This window comes from Bos taurus, chromosome 13 (genome assembly GCF_002263795.3).
Source record: "Bos taurus isolate L1 Dominette 01449 registration number 42190680 breed Hereford chromosome 13, ARS-UCD2.0, whole genome shotgun sequence".
Taxonomy (NCBI): Eukaryota; Metazoa; Chordata; class Mammalia; order Artiodactyla; family Bovidae; genus Bos; species Bos taurus.
Genome location: NC_037340.1, coordinates 45,080,813 through 45,107,368, shown reverse-complemented (window position 1 = coordinate 45,107,368; position 26,556 = coordinate 45,080,813). Strand labels below are relative to the sequence as shown.

Sequence of the window (26,556 nt, the reverse complement as noted above, 5' to 3'; positions counted from 1 at the left end):
ACGGTAAAACAGCACTTAAAGCTTTAGAAAGTCTCAAGACTATATACTCTGTGCACCTCTGGCATTTAGTGAGCGAATGATTTCAGTTAATTTCTTTGTCATCACTATTTCCTTCTTCAAGACAGAAGAGTGTTCATCTGACTTGCCAGGCAAGACCTCATGCAAAATTCTAAGAATGATATCAAATGACATCGTGTATATACGATCATATGTATTTGATATACAGATAACATATACAGATGATCAAGAGTTTTGTTAAAAAAAAATAACTTAAAAGGTGAGGAAAGCAAGGCACTCGGCGTCAGGAGGCAGGGTCACCGCTGTCTTATGACCACGACGGGTCCTTGGTGATGCTCGCATCGTCTAGTCACCGCTGTCTTATGACCCATGACGGGTCCTTGGCGATGCTCGCGTTGTCTGGTCCGAGCAGAGCCACGCCGTGTGTGCTTCTCCTGGCGCCCAAGTACCTGGAGGCAGGGGGGCAGCGGTCACTCAGGTGCCATGGGGTCACAGGGACTGGACGCTAAGCACCCGGCTTCCACTCACCTGTTGCTCACGTCAACCAGGTCTTCGTGGCAGACGGTGAAGAGCTGCTCACGGTGTACCTGCTTCATCTCATCCGAGAGGCCGTACAGGAAGTGGTCCAGGCCTGAGAGTGAGCGCAGGGGATGGGATGGGGTGGTTGTCGGGACACGCAGCCACCCCCAGCCTTCAAGCCCCGCTTCCACCACAGGTCTCAGCACTGCCCCTCATGCCCACTCCTCCTGACTCGGCTGAGATGTTGTCTCGGGAGGACGAGCTCGGGCACCGTGGCTTTAGGTGTGTCTGCTACACCACACACCTTTATCTGAAGGTGCCACCGGAGCATCCACAGCAGAGAAGACTGAGAGCTTTGCCTCGTCGATGTCCTGCTGGGTGAACCTCCCAGCCTTGGCCCAGTCGATGGCCTTCATGAAGGACTGCAGTGTTTCCGTGGAACGTGGATCCCTGGAGACCAAAGGGTCAGACACTGACGTTTATCAATAAGGAACAACCAAGTATGACACAGTTTGTCCACACTTTGGGGTCATCAGCGGCTGTTTTCACACGGTACAGACACCCCAGTGCTCTGGACACTGACGAGTGGCCGCACAAGCCACCAACACTGCCCCTGGTGAGCCAGCGTGTCCACCCCACTAACTACACCTCTGCCACCAGGACAGGCACTGGCCAGAGGAAACAGAAGACACACGTGAGATGCCCCAGATGCAACAATGGCCCCTGCTGAGGCCGATCTCCTGCATCTTCCCTGAGCACAGAATCCTCCAAGGTCCTCACTCACACAGGCACGTGTCCCCAGGGCATCTGTGAAAAACGCTTGGTTTCTGTCCTGGAGACCCACGGCCCCCGCACGACTACAACCACGTCCAGCCCGTGAGGAGCAGAGGGAAGCCCCTCCTTCCCTGGGGTGTCAGTCCTGCCCTCGGGCAGCGGGGCCGCAGGACAGAGATGTGAGCAGGCAGGACAGTCTGTGGCCTCGTGGACCCAGCCCGGCCCCGAGAGTTTCCAGGTCGTCTCCCACGTACCCTGGTCACCAACCCCAGAGCTGTTTCAGGCCCAGGGTTCCCAGGATTGTCTGTCCCCACGGTTGGTGTGGTGAGAACAGGGGAACGTCTTTCTGAAGTGTGCAGTGCGCTCAGACCCACCTGTACGAGTATAGTGTGAACATCCCGCCGTAGCTGAGCCGGGCGCCTCCGCCATAAGCACCACCTTTTTCTCGAATTTCCGTGTGTAAGAATTTAGCAGTCATCAACCGTGCCAGGATCTTGAGGCTGAAAAGATAAAAAGATGCACATTAACAACAGCACGGCTGGCAGAGCAGGACTGAACATAACACAGCGTGATCCACGAGGGCAAGAAAAATGCCAGCAAGGTGAGGCCTGGGTGACGGGAGCGATAGGGGCGGGCCTACTCCCTCCTGCCCTGCCGCAGCACTCGGGCGTCTTAGGGGAGTGGCCTCCACTGTGAGCACGTCCCTCCCTTAGAAAACATGCTCCAACAGGGAAAGTCTACTAGGCCCCTGCGTCCCCATGACGTCCACCATGAGCAATGACAGCGTGCTGCCCCGCCCTGGGTCTTCTCTATGGCAGGGGGGGCATGTGGAGGGTGAGCCCGAGCTGGGAGAGGTGGCGGCCCGCACAGGGCTCTGCTCCCTGGCAGGGATGGGGGTGTGGAGAGGGGGAGACCCGTCCACACGTCTTTTTTCAGGAACTTTTACTTGTGTGACATACGGGAAGTTAAGTCCTCACACCCAGGGAAGGTGGTCCCTGTCTGTTTCTAAACCCACATCTTGCTACTCAGCAGAGCCATACGCAGTCCTGCTCCTGAGGGCCCAGCCCCATGCACCTGGCGTGGTCCGGGGCTGTATACGGGGCAGTCCTGATGCACTCGGCAACGTAGTTCACGGGGAACGGAAGCAGGAAGTGCGTCTTCATCTGGCAGGGCTCAAAGGTGGGGTCCTGGGGCAGAGGCCAGGTGGTGTCAGCGCCACGTGGCCAGGACCCTCGAGGACCCAGAGCCCTGACCGTGATGCCCTGGTCGGCAGCAGCAACCCCGTCCACACACAACAGCATTGGCAAGCTCGCCCCACACGACCTCCGCAGGGTGGAGGTGACACATCCCAGCCCGCCCAGAGACCTTGGCTCACCTCACCCCACTCCCTCCCGGGCCCTGAACATGTGGCCTCGTCTGGTCACTTTCCTGGGATAAGCGCCTTTGCCTTTCCTAGGATCATCGGGGTGGGGTGGGGGTGGGAGGTGAAGTGATCCCGGTACAGCAGTGATGTTTGAACAGAGGTGGACTGAACACAAGGCATCCACAGACAGCACCTGGTGGCCTCAGACACAGGCTGGCCGTGGAAGGGGCGGCGAAGTGGGCAGGGTGCAAGAGGAAGGGACTCACCGTCACCAGCCTCCTTATGACTAGGCAGCTCCCGCTGGATGCCTTGGGTGCAGGTTTCTGGAAATGAAATGTTTCACAGAGAAATGAGTAAACCCTGAAACGCACGTGATGGGTCAGGTACATTCCGGAAACAGCCTGGATGCTGAGGGTTCAGGCAGTATAGGCTCTGTGGCCTGAGTATTCTTCCATCGTGAAGCTTGGGGAGCAGAAGTCCCCTCGTCCTTGGGCCCCAGGGCGGGCCCCCAGCCTCACCTCCACCACGTGTGGGCACATGGACCTCTGCTCCTTCTCAGTCCGGCTGAGGCTCCTCAGGAAGGCCTCCACCGCGCCCTCCACCTGCAACATCTGTTGGGCAGTCGCATTCACAGAACATCTGTTTAAAACAGTGTGTGCACGGAACCATTACTGTGAAAAGATTACTGAAGTGTAAAAACATGTACATGTAAATGTACAAACAAAAGCTGAGTAAACCAAAAGCCAAACATCACAGCTGTCTTCTTTCACCGCATGCTTTCTGGGTACAAAAAAGCCTGACCCTCCTCTCGGCCGGCTCAGAGCTCTGTGTCCCTGAGGACGAGGAGGTGCAACCCGCCCACAGTGCCTTCGGGGCCATGGTCTCAGAACACACACTGTCCAGAGGAAGATAAACCTTCATTCGAGTAGCACTGTTAAGTAGTCAGAGGGTGGTGGTAGTTCTCCACCCTCTCAGAAAATGTTTCTTTGTGGTTCCTCCAACCTCCACTGAATCAGACACTATCATAAAAAAGCATCTGACAAACACTGAGAAGACCTGGGCTCTTCTCTGCATGCCGTGGCTGCTCCCAAGTGCTCCCTCTGAAAAGCCTCTCTACACCACTCTCAGCAACATGAAGGTTAAGTGCAGCTGGGAGGCCAGCGTGGCCCTACCTCAGGCTGTCACAGCTCAGCAGGTGTTTCCAGATGCGCAGGAGCTTCCCCAGGACGGGTTGCAGGTCAGTCATCTCCGCAATTCTCTTCATCAGCAGCACCTGAGTCAGAGAGCCCACAGGGAGAGCCTGGACCAGACGTCCTGACACAGGGACACGGGTGTATGGGTATGTATGGTTCTGTGCACGCATGGGATTCGCACTTGCCCAGCCGTGGGCAAGGGAGCTGAGGGAAGGGAGCTGTGGACTTGAGAAAATAAGGTGAGAGAGAACATTCCCCCCACCCTCCCCCTGAAACCTGGCCAGTTCATGTTGGCCAATCTGTTAAGAGCCCTGGAGAGCCAGCCAGCCTGAGCACCTCACCTGGTCCATCCCCCCGAAGGTCTCCTGCAGGTCCCCCGCAGGTGCCAGCGTCCTGCCCGCTCTGATGGACGCATAGAGGTGGCCTGAGTCGGGGACCCCATTGGATAGCTCCTGGGCGGCCATCCTCACCAGCACACGGAAGTGCTCCTCCTCCTCAAAGCGGGGGCTGCAGTGGAGAAAGCCGTGATGAGCCCCCCGGGACACAGCCATGCCCCCTTCCCCAGTGGGAAACCTGCAGAGGGCAAGTTCTCAGGGGAGGGAAATGCTGAGATTCGACCAAGGGACCGCAGGACCAGGCCTGCAACCAATCACAACAGGGCAAGGTGCTCACAGGACTGGGTCTCCGGTGTGTCTGGGGTCATGTCTTGGCAAATACTTACTTATTCAGTATCTCACTCCACAGATGCATCATGTCTGCTAGGTTTCTATCGAGGCAGAAAGAGGAGAACAGCACACCCTAAACCAGGAGGGAAGAAAGAATTCTGACCTTCTGAAAAAGAAAAAAAGACACGGGGAAAACCAACCCCCACCAGCCTGCACCCGAGGAAATGGTCACCTGCTCGTAGGTGTTGAGGTGTGAGTCGTCGGGGAGCACCTGGGGGGCGGCAGCCAGGCCACCTGTCTTCAGCTCCACCTGCTGGGCCAGCTCCCGGTAGTCGAGGCTGCCACAGCCCAGCCTGTGCAAAGAGAGCACGGAGTCACAGGGCGGAGGGTCCTCTGGGGAGGGAGTCCCCTGACTTGGGCCCCCCGCCCACCAGAAGCTGGGCTCCCCCACCCCAAGCTTTGTAGCCCATCAGGTACAGGCAGTCTCGGGGTGGGGGACCTGAAAAACAAGCTTTTCTGCACTCTCAAGAAGTCACTTCAACGTGGATGACACCTTGGGAGGGAACACCCTCATCGCTGCCCCGAGTGCAATATTAACTAACTGTCCCAAATAAAAGAATAACTAACTGAAGCCAAGGAGACGACCGGGCTCTCCTGGAACCCTCTGCCGTGGAAGGCAGGCAGCGGGAGCCATACTAATGAAGGGTGGGGAGCAGTGGTCAGGTTCTGTGGGTGACCTCAGGCCTACATGTCATGTTTAAAGCTCAAAGCCTCTGAGAGGAATTATCCTCTTCATCATCTTAAAAAGAACCTAGTCAAGATAGCTGTGTATTACGTTCACAGTTTATGTGTTTTAATGTACTACGTTAGTACGACGTCCAAGAGGAAAATTCTCAACAAATACACCACCCACCTTTCTGTAACAGCACTGTGAGATTTGGAAAGTAAAACCGCTCACTGACAAGTGACACTGATGCACTGAAACAGGACACAGTGAACGCCCCCGAGCAACCAGGGAAGACGCGCGGGCTCTAGAGGCGCGCGTCCGCCCCACACAGCCTTACTTGGTGAGGACGCTGCAGAAGAGCGGCACGTAGGGCCGCAGCTCCTCGGGCAGGGCGTTGAGGCTGGAGAAGGCTCTGAAGTAGACCACGCCGTTGGTGGGCTGCGCGCAGTACTGGACTGGCGTGTCCCTGGCTGCGGGAACAAGGGTACTTCTTCACATTCTTACCAGCAAAGTTTTACCCATGTAACCACCATGTAATATCTGTAAAACACTAAAGCTTTTCAAGGATAGAATTTTAAATTTTATATTAGCAAAAAAACGCTATTCATTCGCCATACATCATCAGACAACCTTCCTTGCTGTACTTTTGTTACGGCAAAACCCGCAAGTCTTGAGTTGCTCTGTGAGGAACAAGAGCAGAGCAGGGACACTCTTGGGGTGTCTGACCACCCGCAGTCCAGCACCGCCACCCGCACTCCAATCCTGGGCGTGGGGGGACGCTGGCGGCCCCTGCCACAACACACCCCACATGCCACTCACCCCCAGCCCCTCGGGCACTACCCTGTGTTCTCATTTTCACATCCCGAGCGCAGTGCCTGACCTGCAGCGGAGCTGAGCACCACTGACGATGAATCACAGCACTGACTCAATGACCTTCACTGATAAACCAGACCTGAGGGGGCGCTGACCCGGCTTCCCAGAAGCCTGGGCCAGAGGAGGGGCTTTGCCGACACACACACATGAGTAACAACAGACACATCATGAGTCAGGGGTGCTCACGCACAGCCAGAACCCTGACTAGACATGGGCACCGTGAAGGCCAGCGCTGGGGTCAGACCTGCTTGGGCAGGAGGGGCTGTCACGTCACGGCCACGGGGAGCAGCATCAGCACCACGGGCGAGGGTCCTGTGTCCAGGGGAAGCGAGCAACAGGGAGCAGCAGCGACCCCTCTGCATCCCACAAGGCAACACCCAGCGCTGTGGGCCTCCGGACCCCATGCCCTTGAGAGCCATGTGTACACACACAGTGGAACCCAGAAGCAGGGCGCTGAGCACTGCCGGACCCAGGACTAGAAACGGGGGCTCAAACGTCCTCTGAGGACATCCACCGGTCACTTTCCTCCCAGGGACACCGGTACCCGCCACTGACCTGCCTGCACCACCTCCAGCTCCGTGACCGGGATGCGGGGCTCGATGTCCGACACCCTGAGCGCTGGCAGACACGATGCGTCTGGAGGTCGACTCTGCTGAGCCTGCAGTTCCAAACCTATGGGGGGCAGGGGCGGCAGTGAGCATCCAGGCCGGCCCTTAGAAGGCCCTGCTCAGCCCCTCTCCTGTCCCTTAGTTTCTGTAGTCTCCCCTGGGCACAGGGAGCCCCGCAACACTGGGGTCGGAGGTTGCCAGAACCAGAGAAGGCAGCACAGTAAGCACCCAGCAGCAGTCGTCTCCCCAGCTCATCCTCAGTGATTTCAGAGGATAGGTTTGCTGGGGGAGGGAGTCTGCAAGCAGTTCCCACCCTCGCTTTATACCACAGACTGAGCTTGTGGGCTGAAGTGCACTAACTCTGTACTCATTTACTTATACTTCATTTTCACTCATCTTGGCAATATGCTGTGTGATCACATAAAGTTCACAAATAAAGAAATGGGTGAACACACTTTCAGGGGCTGATCCTACATTGATGTGATGGAGGGGTGACGGGGGATGGACGGACACCCTCTCCTCGAGTTCCTGCTCAGACCAGGCAGCCCGTGGGGACGAGGTGTCACAGGGTGAAGTCCTGTCAGCCTGAGTCACCTCACCCCCACCCTGAGTCTCCAGCACCGGGTTCCCCACCTGGCCCCACGCAGGCCCAGGGAGCCAGCTCCACATACTTCTTGGAGCCCCAACACCTTCAAGACCCCCACCCGGCTGTTTCCCCCCAGTCAAGTGGAGCACCCCAACCGCTGCGCCTCAGACCTGTCCTCACGTCCTGAGAAAGCCCCCTCGTGCCCTCTGTCCTGGCGAGCACGGAGCAAAGGCCGCAGGCACCTGCTCCACCACGGGCCCCGGTGGCCCAGCCACGCCCCTGCGCACGGCACACACGACACAGGCCCTGAACCGGAAGACTGATTTTCCCAACAAACTAACTCCCATTCCCACTTCTCACTGGTGCTCATCTGCAGACTGGACCCCGATTCACAGATTCTTTGCACTGAGTCCACACTCAAGTGACTTGTAACATGTGACCTGAGTCCATACTTACTGACTCTGACGCAATGGTAAACGCACTAGGCTGTGTCCTATGTCTCCAGACCACTCTGCCGTGATCTTGTAACCAGGGCCGCCATCCCTCCACAGGCAGGCGTGGGCTGGAACATATGAGTTTTCTTAACACAAGACACCTCCACGGCCAGGCCAGGCACCTGATAACTCAGGGAACACACGACTCTGTGCTTGGTTGTAGAATTACCTTCTGTGCCACAAACAGCTTGGAAAATGGATGGACCACATCAAACAACATGAAGAGGCTGCCTACACAGCAGGAAAGTGTTTACAAATCTAACGTTACTGGTAAGATATCCAAAACAGCCGAAGAACTCAGTAGCAAAAACCATCCAAGTAAAAAATGGGCTGAGGACTGAACAGGCATTTTTCCAAAGACAAAGATGGCCAACAGGTATAGGAAAAGGTGCCCAAAACCACTCACCAGGGAAATGCCTATCAAAGCACATGAGCCATCACCTCACAGCTGTCAGAAGGGCAGACAAGGGATGCAGCAACTGCTGGCGAGTCTGGAGGAAAGGTACCCTTGTGCACGGTGCATGGAAATGGGACCTGGTGCAGCCACCACGGGAAGCAGTGTGGTGGCTCCTCAAAGTAGTGAAACCAGAACCACCATACGGCCCAGCAACCCTGCTCCTGGTTATCTATCTGAAGAAAATAAAACACTAACTGCAAAGGAGACACAGCCGCAACGTCCATGGCAGCACCGCACTGTTTACAATAGTCAGGATGTGCAAATGACAACCTAAGCGCCCACCGATGATGAATGGGTAAAAGTGCCCACACACACACAACCACGCCGCTCCACACACCCCAGAATACCACACTCAGTCATGAGACAGGAGGAAAAATTGCCATTTGCAACAATGTGGATGAAGCTTGAGGGTTACACTCAGTGAAATAAGTCAGAGAAATATCTATAATCTCACTGATATGGGGAATCTAAACAATAAAAACACAAAAAAGCAAGCTCATATAAACAGAGAACAGACTGTGGCTGTTGGGTGGGTGGTGGGAGAAATGGATGAAAGGGGTCAGAGCTACAAGCCTGCAGCTCTAAGTTCTAGGCACATCATGCATGGCATGGTTACTGAAGCTAATTATACTGAACTTAGATTTGAAAATTGCTAAGGGAATTTAAAAGTTCTCATCACAAGACAAAAAATTCTAGGCATGATGATAGAGGTTACCGTGTGTCTGTTACTGTGCCCACAATAAAAGACAAAAACGGCAAAGAACTAGTAGAAGCAGAAGAGATCAAGAAGAGATGGCAACAAAACACAGAAGACCTATACAAAAAAAGATCTTCATGACCCGGATGACCATAATGGTGTGATTACTCATCCAGAGCCAGACATCCTGGACTGCGAAGTCAAGTGGGCCTTAGGAAGCATCACTACGAACAAAGCTACTGGAGGTGATGGAATTCCAGCTGAGCCATTTCAAATCCTAAAAGATGATGCTTATGAAAGTGCTGCACTCATATGCCAGCAAATTTAGAAAACCCAGCAGTGGCCACAGGACTGGAAAAGGTCAATCTTCAACCCAGTTACCAAGAAGGGTAGTACTGAAGAATGTTCCAACTACTGGACAATTGCACTCACTTCCCACGCTAGTAAAGTTATGCTCAAAATCCTTCAAGCTAGGCTTCAGCACTACGTGAACCGAGAACTTTCAGATGCTCAAGCTAGTTTAGAAAAGGCAGAGGAACAAGAGATCAAATTGCTAGCATTCGCTGGATCACAGAGAAACCAAGGGAATTCCAGAAAAACATCTACTTCTGTTTCATTGAGGGGTAGCTTTGACTCCTTTTATCCATTTCTCCCACCATCCACCCATCCACAGCCTTTGATTCTGTGTATCATAACAAACTGGAAAACTCTTAAAGAGATATGAATACTAGACCACCTCACCTGTCTCCTAAGAAACCTGTATGCAGGTCAAGAAGCAACAGTTAGAACCTTATATGGAACAAATTACTGATTCAAAATTGAGAAACAAGCATAAAGCTGTATATTGTCACCCTGTTTATTTAACTTCTATGCAGGATACTGCATTTTAAATGCCAGACTGGATGAGGCACAAGCTGGAATGAAGATTGCTTGGAGAAATATCAACAATCTCAGATATGCAGATGATACCACTTTAATGGCAGAAAGGGAAGAGGAGCTAAAGAGCCTCTTGATTGAGGGTGCAAGAGCAGAGTGGAAAAGCTGCCTTAAAACTCAATATTAAAAAAAAAGCTAAGATCATGGCATCTGGTCCCATCACTTCACGGCAAATAGAAGGGGGAAAGGTGGAAACAGTGACAGATTTCCTCTTCTTGGGCTCCAAAATCACTGTGGATGGTGACTGCAGCCAAGAAATTAGAATAGGATTGCTTCTTGGAAAGAAAACTATGATGAACCTAGACAGTGTATTAAAAAGCAAAAACATCACTATGCCAACAAAGGTCCATATAGTCAAAGCTACGGTCTTTCCAGTAGTCACATATGGATGTGAGAGTTGAACCATAAAGAAGGCTGAGCACTGAAGAATTGATGCTTTTGAACTGTGGTGTTGGAAAAGACTCTTGAGAGTCCCTTGGACTGCAAGGAGATCCAACCAGTCAATCCTAAAGGAAATCAGTCCTGAATATTCATTGGAAAGACTGATGCTGAAGCTGAAGCTCCAACAGTTTGGTCTCCTGATGTAGAGAGCCAACTCACTGGAAAACACCCTGATACTGGGAAACACTGAAGGCAGAAGAGGGAGGCAGAAGATGAGATGGTTGGATGGCATCACCAATTCAACGAACATGAACTTGGGCAACTCCGGGAGATGGTGAGGGACAGGGAAGCCTGGTGTGCTGCAGTTTATGGGCTTGCAAAGAGCTGGCGACGACTGAGCGACTGAACAATGACAATAGAGATTAACTGGACAAACTGTGGTAATCATCTCACAATATATAAATACATCAAATCATGTTATACATCTGGAACTAATATGATGTTATGCCAGCTACTCCTCAATTAAAAAAAAAAAATTAAGAGGCTTTCCTGGTGGCTCAGCAGTAAAGAATCCACCTGCCAATGCAGAAGACACAGGTTTGATCCCTGATGAGGGAAGATCCCACATGCCACAGAGCAACTGAGCCTGTGCTCCAACGCCTGAGGGCCACAATGACTAAGTCCACATGCCCCAGAGCCCACGCTCTGTGACAGAAGATGCCACCACAGTGAGAAGTCTGAGCACAACTAGAGAGCAGCCCCTGCTTGCTGCAACTGGAGAAAAGCCCTTGCAGCAACAAAGACCCAGCACGGTCAGAAATAAATAAAATTATTTTAAAAAATAATAAACTTATGGTTACCAAAGGGCAAAGGGAGGTGGGGAGGGATAAATTAGGAGATTGGAATCAACATATACACACTACTGAAGTGCATAACCAACAAGGACCTACTGTAATAGCACAGAGAACTATATTCAATAGTCTGTGATAAACTACAATGGAAAAGAATCTGAAAAAGGAACGGAACCACTCTGCTGTACACCAGAAACTAATACAACATTGTAAATCAACTATACTTCATTTACACTTTAATTAAGAACAAACTTATGGAAGAGCTTAAAGTAACTCTCTGCATATGTAAAGAATTCAGAGATTAAACAGGTTACACATTGACATTAACTCTGTCTTTACAAAGTCAAATCACCTCAAACTCAGTATGATCAAGTCACGCTAGAGTCAGCTCCACCTGCTGACATGCCTGATAAATCCTTCGTGTAATCCCAGCCAACTTTTCAGGGGTGGGGGGCGGGTGGTTGTGTATGTGTTCCTGTGTACTGTGTACATATGTAAACGTCATACGCTACAACCTGCAACTGCTGCATAGAACCCAGTGGCTCTGACAAATGCACAGCGTGAGCAGCACACCACCATCGACAGCGGGTGCCACCACCCCAGAAGGCAGCCCCACCCGCTCTGGCCTCACGGCCTGTGAGACTCACAGATCCTGCGTGTCCAGTGTTCTGGCCCTTGTTATAGCTGAGCAGAATCCCACCGTGTGGACACCTCAGTTACCTCTCTGTGTGGACACATGTGGGGCATGTCAAGTCCCGTGTGGACAGACACTTTCACTTCTCTTGGGTGAACGCTCAGGAGTAGGACCGCTGGGCTTTATAGGCAGTGCAGTTTTCCACGTAAGAAACCACAGACCTGTTTCTGTGTTCACAGTGCCTGCACCACAGGCACCCGTGGGGGCTCTGTGAAGAATGCGAGGCTTGCATCCCCCCGAGACCTGCCACCCCTGAGCCCACAGCGCACTCCATCCCCAAGACCCGTCTGCAGTCAGCTACAGACTGCCATGCAGCACGCACCCAGTGGCCTATACAGCCTTGGTAAGGAGAAGGCGTCTGCGAAGTGCGTAAATGCATAAACCCTGTGAAGCCACCTCTCTCCCAGAATTCCTGCCTCTCCTGCTGAATCACAGGGTGTAGTTTCTGAGGAGAAGGTCAGTCTTGCTGGGGTTAACACAGAACCCTGCAGGCAGCCGGCAGAGACCTACTGGCTGAAACCAGCCGCCTCCTTACGCTGGAAGCTCGGTGGGACTGGGTGATGGGGAGGCAGCTGCCAGACCTGACCTTTCTCATAGATCTGCTGCTTCTCTTCCGGGGAAAGAGAAGTGACCTTTTGCTGCAGTTTTTCTGTTTCCATCTGTGCTTGCTTCTCGGAATACTTGTCGTCTGGTTTCATGGATAAAGTCAGCTTGTGCCGATTATTCTGCAACAACCAGAGCAAGAGAAAAGTCAATTAAAAACACGGTCTTATGGAATCCAGCATTGAGCCGGCCTCCAGCAGGGTGCACTTAGCCCCACAGTTCCGTTTTCCCATTTCTCACGGTGATGACAACAGAACTTGCCCCACGAGGCTGTGCATGCAGAGCCTGGGAGCCACAAACAATCCTTGAGGCCACCTGCTCTGCAGGGACCATGTCGTCCATACGCTGTTACCATCTGGAGCGCAGTCACTGTAGTTCCTACGTCTTAACCACAAACGCGTCGACATTCAACAGTGCCTTTACACCTTGGTTGTACAAAGAAACCACCTGCACCTTTTAATACCATAATAAACCTTTGGCTTTAGTCTAAGTTGAAGATAACAGAATAAAATAATTTTTTACCAAGTCTTCATCGTACTACTAACTTCTCAAACCAAAACTAAACTCTCCACTCAGTATTTTATAAACCATGAGGACAATATAGATGCTGATCTAACATAACTTAGGTGACACTGGGCCCCTTGACTTAATGCAGCCACTAGACACACACCCACAGAAAGCTCGTGTGACACCACAGAGCGGGAGGACCACAGCACATCAAGCACCGTGTACAGAATGGCTTGTGATTAGAGATGCAGGATGAACGGCCACAGCAGGTGCCCCACCCCCAGCGCGGGTGCCCAGGACCACGACCCCACTCACCACGGGACAGTCCTCCCCACCCCCACCCACCCAGGGCAACGGGGGAGATGACATTCCCCTCCATCAGTGACGGTCCAGCAGGGAACACACACAAAGCACAAAAGCCCACAAGTCTGTGGAGACAAATGAGTACCAAAGAGTCCTTGGTAAAAACAACCAGAACATTCACACACTTGGGCAACTCGTCTCATGTTCTCTACAATCTATTAGCAAAACAGAACAAAAATATAGGGCGACCCCCTGGGGTCCAGGTTGAATCCCTGGTCTGGGAGCCAAGATCCCGCAAGCCAAGAAGCGCCCTCCTCACCAAAGCAATACATGCAGATGCTCCGATAAACAGCTCCCCCCATACACACACTCATACACAAAAACCCACCTGCATGAATATCTGGAAAACAGAATCTTTAAAGCTAATATGACCATTTACATTTTTAATCAACAATTAAAAAATTAAATCTCATATTGTCAAAACTCGACTTACACAATGCAGAGAATATTCCTAATGTTCCCTTCATTATTATAAAACTCAACTTCAAAATTACAGACATATATTCTCAACTTTCTTACCTTAAAATACTGTTTTACTTTTTCTTGCAAAAACCTTGGATTTTCCTCCAGGCACTTTCGGAACTGAGCCACCTGACTTCCGAGCTTCAGGAGCTCTACGGGGTCCCCGTCGTGGTTCCAGCAGGAAGCAATGTACTATTGAGGGGGCAGGTAGGAGAGTCACAACAAGCCACCGTAACCTGCAAACCCTGTGTCTGCCCAGCAAACGTCCAAGCCTGCCTTTGTATCAGGACTCAGCTTCTAGACTTAAAAAACCACAGACAACTGCTCATGAAGAAAATTAAATCATTTTTTTTTGGCTAGAAGAACTAAACTCGTGATTTTTTCCCCCTAACAAAGTAGAAAGCACAGATTTAAAAATTACTTTTTGGAAAATATAATTATGAAGTCATGCTAAATCCCTATCCATTTAAAGCACTCTCTAAATCTATTAAAAAATAAGATATCAGAAAGCTAATGAAGTAAGCAAATAAAAACAGGAACGATGTATTACAAAATTAAATTAACAGTAATTTTATATCAGATCCAAACACCATAACTTCCCCAGTTCAAATGAAAGGTGCTGTGAATGACAATCTGTATTTTCAAGAACCACTAACTGGGCTTCCCTGGTGATGCAGCAGATAAGAATCTGCCTGCCAGTGCAAGAAACACAGGTTTGATCCCCGATCCGGGAGGATCCCACATGCCGTGAAGCAACTAAGCCTGAGTCTGACAATTACTGAGCCACATGCTGCAGCTACTGAAGCCCAAGCACCTAGAGCCCATGCTCTGCAATAAGAGAAGCTACCACAATGAGAAGCCTGCACATCACAACTAGAGAAAAGCCCACACGGCAATGAAGACCCAGCACAGCCAAAAATAAATTTTAAAAAACAACGAACTAACAAAAAAAGAGATTGAGGAGTTTAAAAACACGCACAGATGTCAGGGTGAGTCCAAAGCTGACGGACTGGTGCTTCATCTGTATTTCAATTTTATGAAGTAATGCTTCAATGTGATCCTCTTCAAATCCTTTCCTACAGAAACATCAAGAACTCAGACGCTGAAAAATCCATATGTCTGAACAACAAGGCCACAAAGGTGATATTCAAACAGCTGCCATGAAGGAGTGCGTGTGATGTGAGCCTGTGTTCGGGAATGAGGACCCAGCCCAGCCCTGCGGACGCCACACGTACTCGATGACGTCATCTAGCGTCCGGTCCACGATGTCCCGGACTGTCTGGACGTCCTTCTCTGCAATGCCCTGCAGGCCCACGCTGAAGTAGGCCTCCCGAGTGCAGCCATTGTACCTGGTATGAAAGCAGGTGACACGTCAGAATCTGCACGCCCCTCCATCGCTGGTTGAGAACACTCTTCACTGAGATCAGAGCGCCTACAGGACTCAGCCAGGAGAAGCCAGGAGGGCAGATCCTCAGGTACCCGCTGCTCAGATACGATGGCTCACACTCACATCCTTTTAGTTTTTCCAAAATCCACCATAATTAAAATTCCAGAGCAAAACAAATCTAGAGAGTTTTACCAAATGCTATGATTTCAAAGGACTTCTAATGGCCTCACTTTTCAAGCAAGCAGCAACATGCCACTCTTGGAAGAGTTACCTTGTTGGTTTTTTTTGTCAATTGCCCACTACAGAGGACATCCACAGCTTGTGCTGGAAGCACAGCTGGGGCAGGAAGAGGGCCCTCCCCTAACCACAGGGTATGGAGCCGCCTACACCACTGACCCCTCCTCCATACCCCAAGAGCGGCTAGTAACCCCTGCCCTGCAGTGACCAGCCCAGAATGTGTCCAGACAGTATCAGGTGTCAGAAGTGCCCCTCACCGCGGAGTAACGATCTGATCTGACAGTGACACGCACCCAACGTCAGGAGAGAAGTCGGTGCCAAGTCCAGATTCAATGAGGGCTTTGTAGAAGGGGGCGTTGGGGCCACTGATCAGGAGTGAAGACAGAAGGCTCAGCGTGAAGGCTTCAAACGTGTCAGTTATTCTTCATTTATAAAGGCGGGGGAAGAGAGGGAAATGGTTGGCCCATGGAAATGTTTTCAAAACTATCAAAACCAAAATAAACACTTTTATTTTCCAAAGCAGCTGAAATTCTACTAGAAATTCCTCCATTTCAACCTCTATTTTAATAGTTACATGGGCAAAAGAGCATTCCTTGACTTGCCGAACTCTTGCACTGTGGGACCTTGGGGGTCTCACGCCACGAGCAGACAGTGACAGTGCGGCAGGACCCTCCCTGCCCACACGCCTCGTGCCAGGCCGCTGGGGTCAGTCTTGAGAGCAAAGGTTCTCAAGGTCAGAGTTCACAGGGCTCTTTTCACATGCAGAGGCACTGTGACCCCAATACCAAACCATTCCGATGCTGTTAGACACCCCACATCTAATAATACCACTGGAGGCCCAAATCCCCCCATGCACGTGCTCCCAGGGGCGCTCCCCACAGGGTGGGCCGCGTGAGTCTCACACACTCACTCTGGCAGGAGAAAGCTGACACTGATGGTCGTCTGCCCCGAGGGGCCCTCAGCCAGCGAGTCCGGGGCACACGTGATCTGGAACTCCCTCTGCAAGGGCACAGGCGTGCATCAGCAGGTGCAGATGGGCAAGGGCACTGACGTGAAGGACATTCCCCGTGCTTCTTGTCAGGGCAACTGTGCTTTTGCAGAGACCGCCGCTCTTCCGGCTGGAGAACCCTCACACCCATGGCACGCCCACAGCACTGGAAACACTAGGAACACGCACCCCACCTGCATGTCACATGCTCACAGGCCTGCTGACCTGTGGCTTGGACCCAGCTCTTACCGGCTCATCCCAGGGCTTCTGGGCTGGCACCGACGTCCGTGGCTCAATTCTCTGAAATTTACTCAGGGCCTCTTCGTGAATTTGCTTCAGATGCTGCTCCAGTGGAAAGTTACCATAAGTGAAGAACCTGAAGTTTGAGAGAGCACCTTAGTCTACATCAGGCTTTGTCTGAACCAGAGGGTGTACAGGATCTAAGGGCCAGAACATGCCAGTCCCCAGGCTGATGTCAACTTCGCACAGAACACCTGTTTCACTTAATTTAACCACAACACTGAATAGAGAGGCTTCTGCTCTTTTCTCAAGATGTGGTTCAAACAAAGCACAGATTGTACAAAAAGAATTAAATAAAATCTGGCAAAAACTGCTCTTCATTTTGAATTTACTATAAATGTGTTATAAAAAACAAATAAACTACACATTAAAATATTTAAAACCTAAGCTACAGCACCACAATAATCCATCTAAGACTAACAACAAAATTTAAAACGTCACAAACATCAAATCTGGGTTACAAATCTCAGCTCGCCCATGTTTTTAGGACAACACATTACTTACGGGGGTAAAGAGCATAGTGCAGACCTCATCTTTCTAGCAGAATGCAGTGTCTGAGCTATGATTAAGGGCCTGGGAGCTAGTATCCTACAGATCCCGTCAGCTCCCACTCAGAGCTTAGACAGTGCAAAGCCGGCAGTGAAGAGCACCTGGCTGTGCCCACTGGTCCCCGCACGCCCGACTGGTTCAGCCCCAGGACCCCTGGAGGAATGACCACGGGTCTGGAGCAGGAGGAGGCCTGCCTTTGGGGCCAGGGCAGAAATCAGAAGTCACCAAAGATGTCAAGGATAACTATCAAGGAACTTCCTTAGGCCACCGTGGGGACAATGTGAGCACTAAAAAGTTTTAAAATTTCATCTGGTGATCACATGGTCTTAAATATATACACATATGAAAATATTTCCATGAGGTCATTATGGTCCATGAGGGGGCACCGTCCCACCAGAAAGGGTGCTTAAGGGACACAGCAAGGAAAGGCTGCCTGTGGGCCTCGACTTATCAAACATCTCAGGGACAACTGGAAATCAATCTCGGTCAAGGCATAGGTGGTTTTATTCAATCATTTATTCTGTTAAATGTGAAAACGGTGTTATCTCACATACGAGAACATCCTTGTAAACATCTATGTGTATCCATGTATGTCTATACACGTATACATGTCTGTGTGTATCTATACATGTCTAGTTGCCTGTTTCTACATGTATCTACTTGTCTATGTGTGTCTACCTGTGTCTATGTACACACCCAGAGGACGGAGCTACAGGCTGAGCACATGGGGTTCACTGATCTACTCCCTACACTCTCCTGGATGATTAGGAGTTTTCATAATTAAATTTTTAAAATTTTACAGCTAAAATAGTTTTGCAAATGACTTTACATGACTGCTTAAAGTATCTGTAAACTACTGTTGTTTAGTCACTAAGTCATGTCTCTTCGCAACCCCATGGACTGTAGCCTGCCAGGCTCCTCTATCCATGGGATTTCCCAAGAAAGCATACTGGAGTGGGTTGCCATTTCCTTGTTCAGGGGATCTTCCTGACCCAGGGAACAAACCTACATCTCCCACCCTGCAGGTGGATTCTTTACCACTGAGCCACCAGAGAAGTCCTTGCAAACTGTCAGCGTTTTACTATTAATCATACTTGAAACAAGCAATTGATCAGAGGTTGAATGACACAGCTGCCTCTCTGGGGGCACCTCTCCAGGACTGCGTCAGCCCTGAGAGGAGGACCACAACCTCCTGTTATACCATCAGCCTGAGGCTGAGCTGCATGCAGAGGCAGCAGGCAGGGGCCTCGCCTTGTGGGTCTGAGGGCACGTCCACGCACAGCAGGCTCCCGTCCACTGCCCGTGGTCGTGAAGCAAGCTTCCCAAGCCCAACTCAAGAGAAGCAGGACACTGGGGGAAAGCAACCTGGCACCAGGCTTCCCAGGCAGCGTCACCTGGCGTTGCTGGGGTGGTAGTGCATGGCGTGGAACCGTCTGAGCTGCTCCCACGTGAGGTCGGGGATGCACAGGGGGTCCCCTCCGGAGACCACCGAGTACGTGTGGTCAGGAAGCAGGCGATTCTGAAGGTGCTGTGAGAATATCCTCTCATTATCTGTCTTCAAGTAAAAATACACATGTATGTGAAAACCAGCACACACACTGTTCACACAATTCAACAAAGTAGCCGCATCCTGGGAGTCCCCCTGCTGACACCCCCAAGTACCCACCCAGATGCTCCTTTCAGCCATGAAATGCTAATTAAGACGTGTACATTGTTTTTTTAGACATGGTGCCACTGCACACTTGAACTCCAGAGTAGTGTCGGGAAACAAAAACTCCCTATGATCTGCTTTCCTGCAACATTCACTGCGTGTGGTCATCTTTACCATAACTTGAGAGACACTGTATCTGTGAACCCCACCCTACACCAGGGCAGGAAAGAGCAGAAAACCAAGGTCTCAGGATTGTCAGGAACACGGTTTTCATCTGGCCGAGCCCCAAAGACCAGAGGTCACCGTGATCCCCACACCCCCGCTGAGAATTGCCATCTAGCTCATTGCCCAGCGGTGCCAGCTCACTGCACTGCCCACGCTAACGCAGATTCTCACAGTGAGGATATTAAGTGACATAACAAGATGGCAGCCATCTGCAAAGACTGTTTGTACTCCAACATTTTATACAGTAGGATAGTTTAACACAGCATGAGCAAGGGAAACACTCACAAATGCTCCCTTCATTTCATTGAAGACAACACCTTTAAAGACCAAAGGAGTCTGGGGGTCATTCGGGTCCTCGTGTTCCAGTCGCCATCCTTCCTGCCTGAAGAGTGACAGATGATTACATGGTAACAGTGACTCTATCGCTGAACTAAAGATCAATGAACCAATTGCTACATACCAGAAGTCCAGTTCCCGCAAGCATGGAAAAAAGGCTGCGTCCAAATACACGGACAGGAGGTTCTGGAAGTCCTTGGGGTTTTGTGTGGAAAACGGGTACAGGGTGTAATCACTAGCTAGACACAAAGAAGAGCAGGGTTTTAAACACAGCGGTTCCCCCACGTTCGCGCCAGCAATGTCTGTTTCAGCCTCACAACAGGTCCACACTGTCAGGGACACAGAGACAGCAGCACCCGCTGGGGGACGGGGGGTGGGATTGCCCACAGGGTGCCTGCCACCAGCCCATACCCACTGCTTCCTGCAGCCACAACCCAGACACCAGCCCTGCTAACCGACCTTTACAGCATTATTTCCCAAAGAAAACAGTGGTCACCTTTCCCAGAAAACTCAGGTGCATTTTCTCTAAAATTCCAGGTTTTATAATCAACCCCAGTGTGGTTTTCCTAAGGGATTATGCAATAAACGGCCTCCAGACAGAGATTGGGAACTCAACCCCAGCCTCCAGGCTGCCACCCCCTCATAGGAATCCAGGCAGCCCTGGCCGGGCCCACGTCTCACCTGTGAAGGCATTCATGAATGTGGACAGCGACCGGTTCAGCATCTTGAAGAAGGGGTCTCGGCAGGGGTACCTCTGAGAGCCGCACAGGACCGTGTGCTCCAGGATGTGGGGGGCACCGCTGCTGTCGGTGGGGGTGGTGCGGAACTGCACGCTGGGGACATAGCCGCACAGTCAGAGCCCCTTGGGGTAAGGGCCAGCCGCGTCCCCGCCACACCCACGGGAGCCGGGGGGGAGACTCCCCTCCCCCGATTCCTGCTGAACCACTGCAGGTGTGGCAGACGCCCCTGCAGGGAATCAGACCCTGAGCCCAGAACACAGACACACCTGAACAAGTTGTTTCCGTCCTCGCGGGCCAGGTGCAAGTACTGTGCTCCCGTGCCGTCATGGCTGAGCTTCACAGCTGTCAGCGACAGCTCGGGGACAGGCGTCACCTGAACCAATGAGGAAATGGGGGCGCTCGACTCGGTTGGAAAGGCATGCAGCATAGGGACGCTGCGTCTGTGGGACCCGGTGGACCTGGCAGGAAACTCCAAGTCGAGTCCACGGACCAAGAAGGCAAGACCTGGGGCTGATGACAGCACCATGGTTCCCCCTGAGCGCCCACTGTCTGCTAGCATCTCCTGAGTGTGCCACAGGTGACTCCAGGAGGGAGGCATCCCACCCCACTTAAAGATGAAAACTGAGCCTGGGGCTGACGGTACAATTTGCCAAGATCACAGAGCCTAGAGTCAGACCCCTTGTGTAGCACCAGGCTGCCCTGGAAGAGAGTGGACTCACCTGGAACGCTCCACAATGAAGAAGAGCCCCGCTCAATACAAATAGAGAAAGCCCACACAAAGCAGACTCAGGACAGTCAAATAAATGAAAAGAACTATTCTATTATTTAAAAACAGCAAACTCTTGCTCACCCCCTGGGGGAGGTCTTGTCTGTGAGCACTGAGTAACTTCCACTGTCCTTGGTACTGAAGCAACTGCGTCAAGGCCCCACCCATAACCTCAGCACCTTGTCACCATGACCACCACGGGGTGTGACAGGGACCTGTCTTTACTGATGCAACTTCCTAGCAGGGCAGAGGTGAAAGTTCTGCTGTCCTCAGCCTGCTCTGGGGGCCCTGCTACAAAAACTATGTGCTCCAAGTGGCCTACTGATGCCCACATAAGTTACAGCAATGAAACTGTTTACACCTGGGAGTTCACAACTGTACTTCTGTCAGATGTGATCAATGTATTAGGTTGGTGCAAAAATAATCGCGGTTTTGCAATGTTGAACTTCGCCACTTGTTATTAGAACACATTCTTAAATGCGATTATGTCATACATCATTTTAATGTGCATTTCTTGCTTCATGTTTTTTGCTAATGACTTATTACTTACTGCGTACTTTATATTTAGACTATGCAAATGATGTTAGACAAAAAGCAGATCTGAGCGATTTTCTTATTCAAGTTCAAAACAGGCATAAAGCAGCTGAGACAACTCACAACATCAACAACGCATTTGGCCCAGGAACCGGTAGTGAATGTACACAGTGCAGTGGAGGCTGAAGAAGTTTTGCAAAGGAGATGAGAGCCTTGAAGATGAGGAGCACAGTGGCCGGTCACTGGAAGTTGACAATGACCAACTGAGAGCAATCACCAAAGTTGATCCTTTTACAACTACACAAGAAGTTGCCAAAGAACTCAACGTTGACCTTTCTATAGTCATTATGCATTTGAAGTAAATTGGAAAGGTGAAAAGCCTTGATAAGTGGGTGCCTCATGAGCTGACTGCAAATAAAAAAAAAAAATCCTTGTTTTGAAGTGTCATCTTCTCTTGGTCCACACAACAACGACAAATCATTTCTCAATCAGATTGAGACACGTGACGAAAAGTGGATTTTATACGACAACCAGCTCAGTGGTTGGATGGAGAAGAAACTCCAAAGCACTTTCCAAAGCCAACCCTGCACCAAAAAAAGGTCATGGTCATTGTGTGGTGGTCTGCTGTGCGTCTGACCCACTATAGCTTTCTGAATCCCAGAGAAATCATCACATCTGAGAAGCAAGCTCAGCAAATCAATGAGATGCACTGAAAACTGCAAGCCTGCAGCAGGCAGTGGTCAACAGAAAGCCCAAGTCTTCTCCATGACAATGCCCGACCGCAAGCTGCACAATCAATGCTTCAAAAGTTGAACGCACTGGGCTACAAAGTTCTGCCTCGTCTGTCATACTCACCTGACCTCTCGCCAACCGATAACCACTTCTTCAAGCATCGAGACAAATCTTTTGCAAGGAAAATGCTTCCACAACCAACAGGATGCAGAAAATGCTTCCCAAGAGTTCACTGAATCCTGAAGCACGGATTTTTATGTGACAGGAATAAACAAACTTATGTCTTGTTGGCAAAAAAGTGTTTATTGTAATTGTTCCGATTTTAATACATAAAGATGTATTTGAGCCTCGTTATAATGATTTAAATTCCATGGTCCCAAACCGCAATTATGTTTGCACCAACCTAATATTTAAAACCAGTCTGCCTCTGGACTTCCCTAGTGGTCCTGTGGTTTAGAACCCGCCTGCCAAGAAAGGGGACATGGGTTCAATCCCTGGTCCGGGAAGATTCCACAGGGCAACTAAGGGCACGTGATACAACTACTGAAGCCTGTGCGCTAAAGCGTGGAAGCCACAACCACTGAATCCGAGTGCTGCAACTACTGAAGCCCTTGTGCCCTGAGCCCATCCTCCGCAACAAGAGAAGCCACCGAAATAAGAAGCCTGCACATTTCAACTAGAGTAGCCCATGCTCGCCACAACTAGAGAAAGCCCAAGCATGTGTGCTAAGTCGCTTCAGTCGCGTCTGACTTTTTGCAACTCCATGAACTGCAGCCTGCCAGGCTCCCTGTCCATGGGATTCTCCAGGCAAGAATACTGGAGTGGGTTGCCGTGCCCTCCTCCAGGGGATCTTACTGACCCAGGGATTGAACTGGTGTCTCTTAACTCTAACCTGCATTGGCAGACAGGTTCTTTATCACTAGCGCCACCTGAGAAAGCCCATACACAGCAACAAAAATCCAGTGCAGCCAAAAATAAGTTAATTAAAAGTAAAAATAAAACCAGTTTACCTCACAAACAGCTCTCACAGTAATTGTTTCTCAAAAAGGACCATGGTTTATTATAAACTAAGTTTCCACAAAACTTGAAACATACAGGAAAAGAATCATGCCTCTGAAAAAGGTATTATTAACCAGAACTATACAGAAATCCCAAGTCTCTTGAGACTTCTTTAGGGGCCCCACAACCATGAACCCTTTTAAGTGGTTCGGAGACCCTGAGCTGAATACCCCCTGCCCCTGTTCCTGGAGACAGATGGTGGCTCTCCTTTACTTCTCCACAAATCCATCCCCACCCTGCCTGTGCCCAGCAGACCCTCCTGTGTCTTCCTGTTGCAAACCCGAGTCCTTCTGACTGTGAGGTGCCTGCCTCTGTTTTTTTTAGTGTAAAGTACAGTGTGAAACCAACATCCAGTGGACTATGTCATGTACATCGCTGTCAATTATAGCATTAAAGAAAAAAAAAGTTTAAGCCAAACAAAACAAGATATTTTAACATAAACTAAGTACCTATAAGCCCACACAATCTCTTTTCTATAATCCTGAAACCCAAATGGCTCAAAACCAGGAAGATTTTGCCCAACTTTGGAGCAAACTTGGTTGATGGTAGGAACTTCACCTGAGTAGATGTGGGGCCTTCAGTCTTCAACACAGGTCATCAGCAATGCAGAAACAAAACCGTGTTTATTTGCTCCCTAAGCTCTGCAAAGAAGTGAGGCCTCAGGCACTCAGGGAAGGGGTCAGGGGGTCTGCTTTCATCTGAGAGTCAGGAAACCCTTTCACTTGCAAAGTCTGCTCCTTTAAGCACCTGCTGTGAAACTGAAGGAAGCGGGGCTGGGGACACAGATGATCAAGCCCACCCCCCACATCTCTGCTCTGAGCTGACACCGGAGGCACCCCCAGGCCCACCTGGTTGACGGTGAAGCCGTGGATCCTCTCTCCAATGCGGTACTGCAGTGCTCGCTCACAGGCCTTGGTGCTCCCCCATCTCCAGGCTCCGAGGTGGGCACTGCTACATTTAAGAAAAGGAGTCAGATGATCTGCTGGAAGACTGGCTAACATAATTCAGCAACATAACAAAAACACTGCCATGTGACAAAGAGTTCTAAGAAAAATGAAAACCTGCATCTTCTAAACGCATTTCAGAAAATCGGTTTCCATTAAAGTCCTTTCAATTGTATTTCAACTCACCTAAGCCTCATAATATCAAACACATAACATTGAAAACCTTTTATTTCTACATGTCCATAAATAACTGTAATACAATCATGTCACCAATTTCCCTTGATTCTGGGGAAAAAATACAATTCTCATGTCAAGATCACGGTATTCCAATGAGCTCAGACTACAATAAAGTTTCATCCCACACCTGCCAAATTAGTGAGAATTAACAATCTAATGTTGTCAGGGTCTCACATGGCCACTGGGTGTGCACACTGAAGGGAGACTTCAGAACAGCCCTGTCCTTATTAGATAAGCAGTTCATTCCCCTCAACGTATGTGCCCGTGACCTGCACTCACTCCCTGGTGCACAAACACACAACAACGTGCACACCATTCCCAAGGGCCCCAAAACCAGCAGCCCAAATGTCCAGTAACAGAGAACAGATAAACTCAACTATTCAGTTGACAAACTTAGCCCTAAGAATGAATGGACAACTACATGTATCAAAGATGTGGGCACATGAAGCAAAGAAAAAAAGGTGCCATCTAACCAGGTAATACCATAGTGTAAGACTATACAAGGATGGTAAAAATTCAGAGGAAAGCAAAATTATTTTTGTAAACTAGAAGAGCAATTTCATTTGAGAGAGAGGGAGAGTTATCATGGGTAAAGGGTAAGCTTAACCTGGGTAACAGGGACACAATTTGTAGTATTTTCTACATTAATATTAAATCTCACAAAAATATTCTTTACAGAAAGTACGGGCTGAAAACACTTGACTCATTCAACATCATGCAATAGTATTCTATAAACAACCAACATTTCCGTTCTGGATTAGCCAATTCTAGAATTATGGGATAGAAGATTTTAACCCAAATACCCAATAAAGACAGCCCAACGACAGACACCCCCGTTTCCTCCCCTGAGCTAACAGCAGCTAAACTCCACCATAAACTAATTCTCTGAATCAGCATGAAGCTAAACAACTTATGTTTCTTTAGAAAGTAAAAAGTTACATTTTACAAAGTCAAAATGAATGATGCTGATTCAGTCTGAAACTAAATGCTTTCTTTTCCCATAAATCCACTCATTAAACACGAAGTTGGAGGCTCAGACAGGGAAGAATTCATCTGCCAATGCAGAAGACCCGGGTTCGATCCCTGGGTCAAGAAGATCCCCTGGAGGAGGGCATGGCAATCCACCCCAGTGTTCTCGCCTGGAGAATCCCGTGGACAGAGGAGCCCGGCGGGCTGCGGTTCAGGGGTCGCGAAGAGTCGGACACGCCCGAGCGATCAGCCCTCCACCCCGGAGACCCCACTCTCCAGGCCGCAGAGGCGCTCAAGCCCCCCGCCCACAACCGCGGGGAAAAGAGCAAACGCCTATGGAGAGCCCTGCCCGCCGCCCCCTAGTGTCGCTCATGTCAGCCCACTTCAGGGGTTCTCCGCCTCGGAGGCCCGACCACCGGTCCGTGCTGGGTCCTGGCCGGCTTCACCCTGCCTTCGCTGGCAGCAGCTCCCCAGCCTCGGTAACCGGGACAGGCTCCCTCTCTCCGGGATGAAGGCCACCGCGGGGCCCGCTCTGCCGTTCTCGCACCGCGGCCTGCGAGGGCGCCCCGGCTGGGGGCCAGGCTCTCGCAGCCGGAGCCCAGCGCTAGGGGTCCCGGGTCGGGGAGCCACGCCACCCCACCCCCTCCCCGCATCACCGTCCGCTCGCTCCCTTGCCCCCAGCCCCACCCTCTCACCCGCCGCTCAGCCTCCGGAGCACGCCCCGCGCCCGCCAGCCGCCGCGCCACATGCCGCCAGACTAGCTCGTCGCCGGCGTGACCCCGTGCAACCCGACGTACGCCGTGGGGCGGGATCAGCCAGCCGCCTCTCAATTGGCCAGCGCCCGGAGCTACGGTCTCTCCGATAGACTGGCGGGAAGGGGGTGGGGCCTGGTAGGGGAGAGAAGGGCTGAGCGCGGGAGGGGTGGGCTTACCCCGAGCCAGGTGACTTGCCTGGTTCTCAGGCCACAGGTAACCCCGGTCTCTGTGACAGACGTTTGGGCTCCGGCACTCTACCAGCTCAGGCGTCCATCAGCAGCTCTAGGGCAGTGGACCGAGTAGGGCTTCACCTGTCGGGTGCCTTAGCCCTGGGGTGTGTGGCTTCGTGGATGGGGTCCGAGGCATTGCCTGCTTT

General features: G+C 50.9%; 1 protein-coding gene across 4 annotated transcripts; it reads right to left on the bottom strand.

Annotated features, from left to right (window-relative positions):
* Positions 1 to 196: 196 nt before the first annotated feature.
* On the bottom strand, positions 197 to 26,184 carry PITRM1 (pitrilysin metallopeptidase 1). 4 transcript variants are annotated; one of them, XM_025001068.2, is made up of 27 exons: positions 25,809 to 26,184; positions 24,124 to 24,226; positions 20,451 to 20,557; positions 20,126 to 20,277; positions 19,569 to 19,683; positions 19,394 to 19,490; positions 18,627 to 18,787; positions 16,633 to 16,759; positions 16,306 to 16,394; positions 15,689 to 15,817; positions 15,007 to 15,120; positions 14,751 to 14,847; positions 13,829 to 13,963; positions 12,423 to 12,561; positions 6,688 to 6,804; positions 5,597 to 5,729; positions 4,765 to 4,885; positions 4,589 to 4,665; positions 4,209 to 4,374; positions 3,847 to 3,947; positions 3,193 to 3,313; positions 2,941 to 2,997; positions 2,386 to 2,498; positions 1,686 to 1,811; positions 842 to 987; positions 547 to 649; positions 197 to 467 (listed from the first exon to the last, which is right to left on the bottom strand). In XM_025001068.2, exons 4-27 carry the CDS (start codon positions 20,166 to 20,168, stop codon positions 368 to 370), a joined length of 2,727 nt encoding a protein of 908 aa, XP_024856836.1. In that variant the 5' UTR covers positions 20,169 to 20,277; positions 20,451 to 20,557; positions 24,124 to 24,226; positions 25,809 to 26,184; the 3' UTR covers positions 197 to 367. The 4 variants fall into 4 exon arrangements, with proteins under 4 accessions (XP_024856836.1, XP_024856837.1, XP_005214527.1 ...); XM_025001069.2 differs by having other exon boundaries at positions 24,124 to 24,223; XM_005214470.4 differs by having other exon boundaries at positions 26,121 to 26,184.
* Positions 26,185 to 26,556: the final 372 nt, after the last annotated feature.

Coding starts and splice junctions, on each gene's coding strand:
- PITRM1 (XM_005214470.4), bottom strand. CDS start 26,173: ATGTGGCGCGGCGGCTGGCGGGCGCGGGGCGTGCTCCGGAGGCTGAGC. Junction 24,227..26,120: donor CTCCGGAGGCTGAGCGGCGG/GTGAGAGGGTGG, acceptor TCTTAAATGTAG/CAGTGCCCACCTCGGAGCCT. Junction 650..841: donor GGTGGCACCTTCAGATAAAG/GTGTGTGGTGTA, acceptor GCTCACTCTCAG/GCCTGGACCACTTCCTGTAC.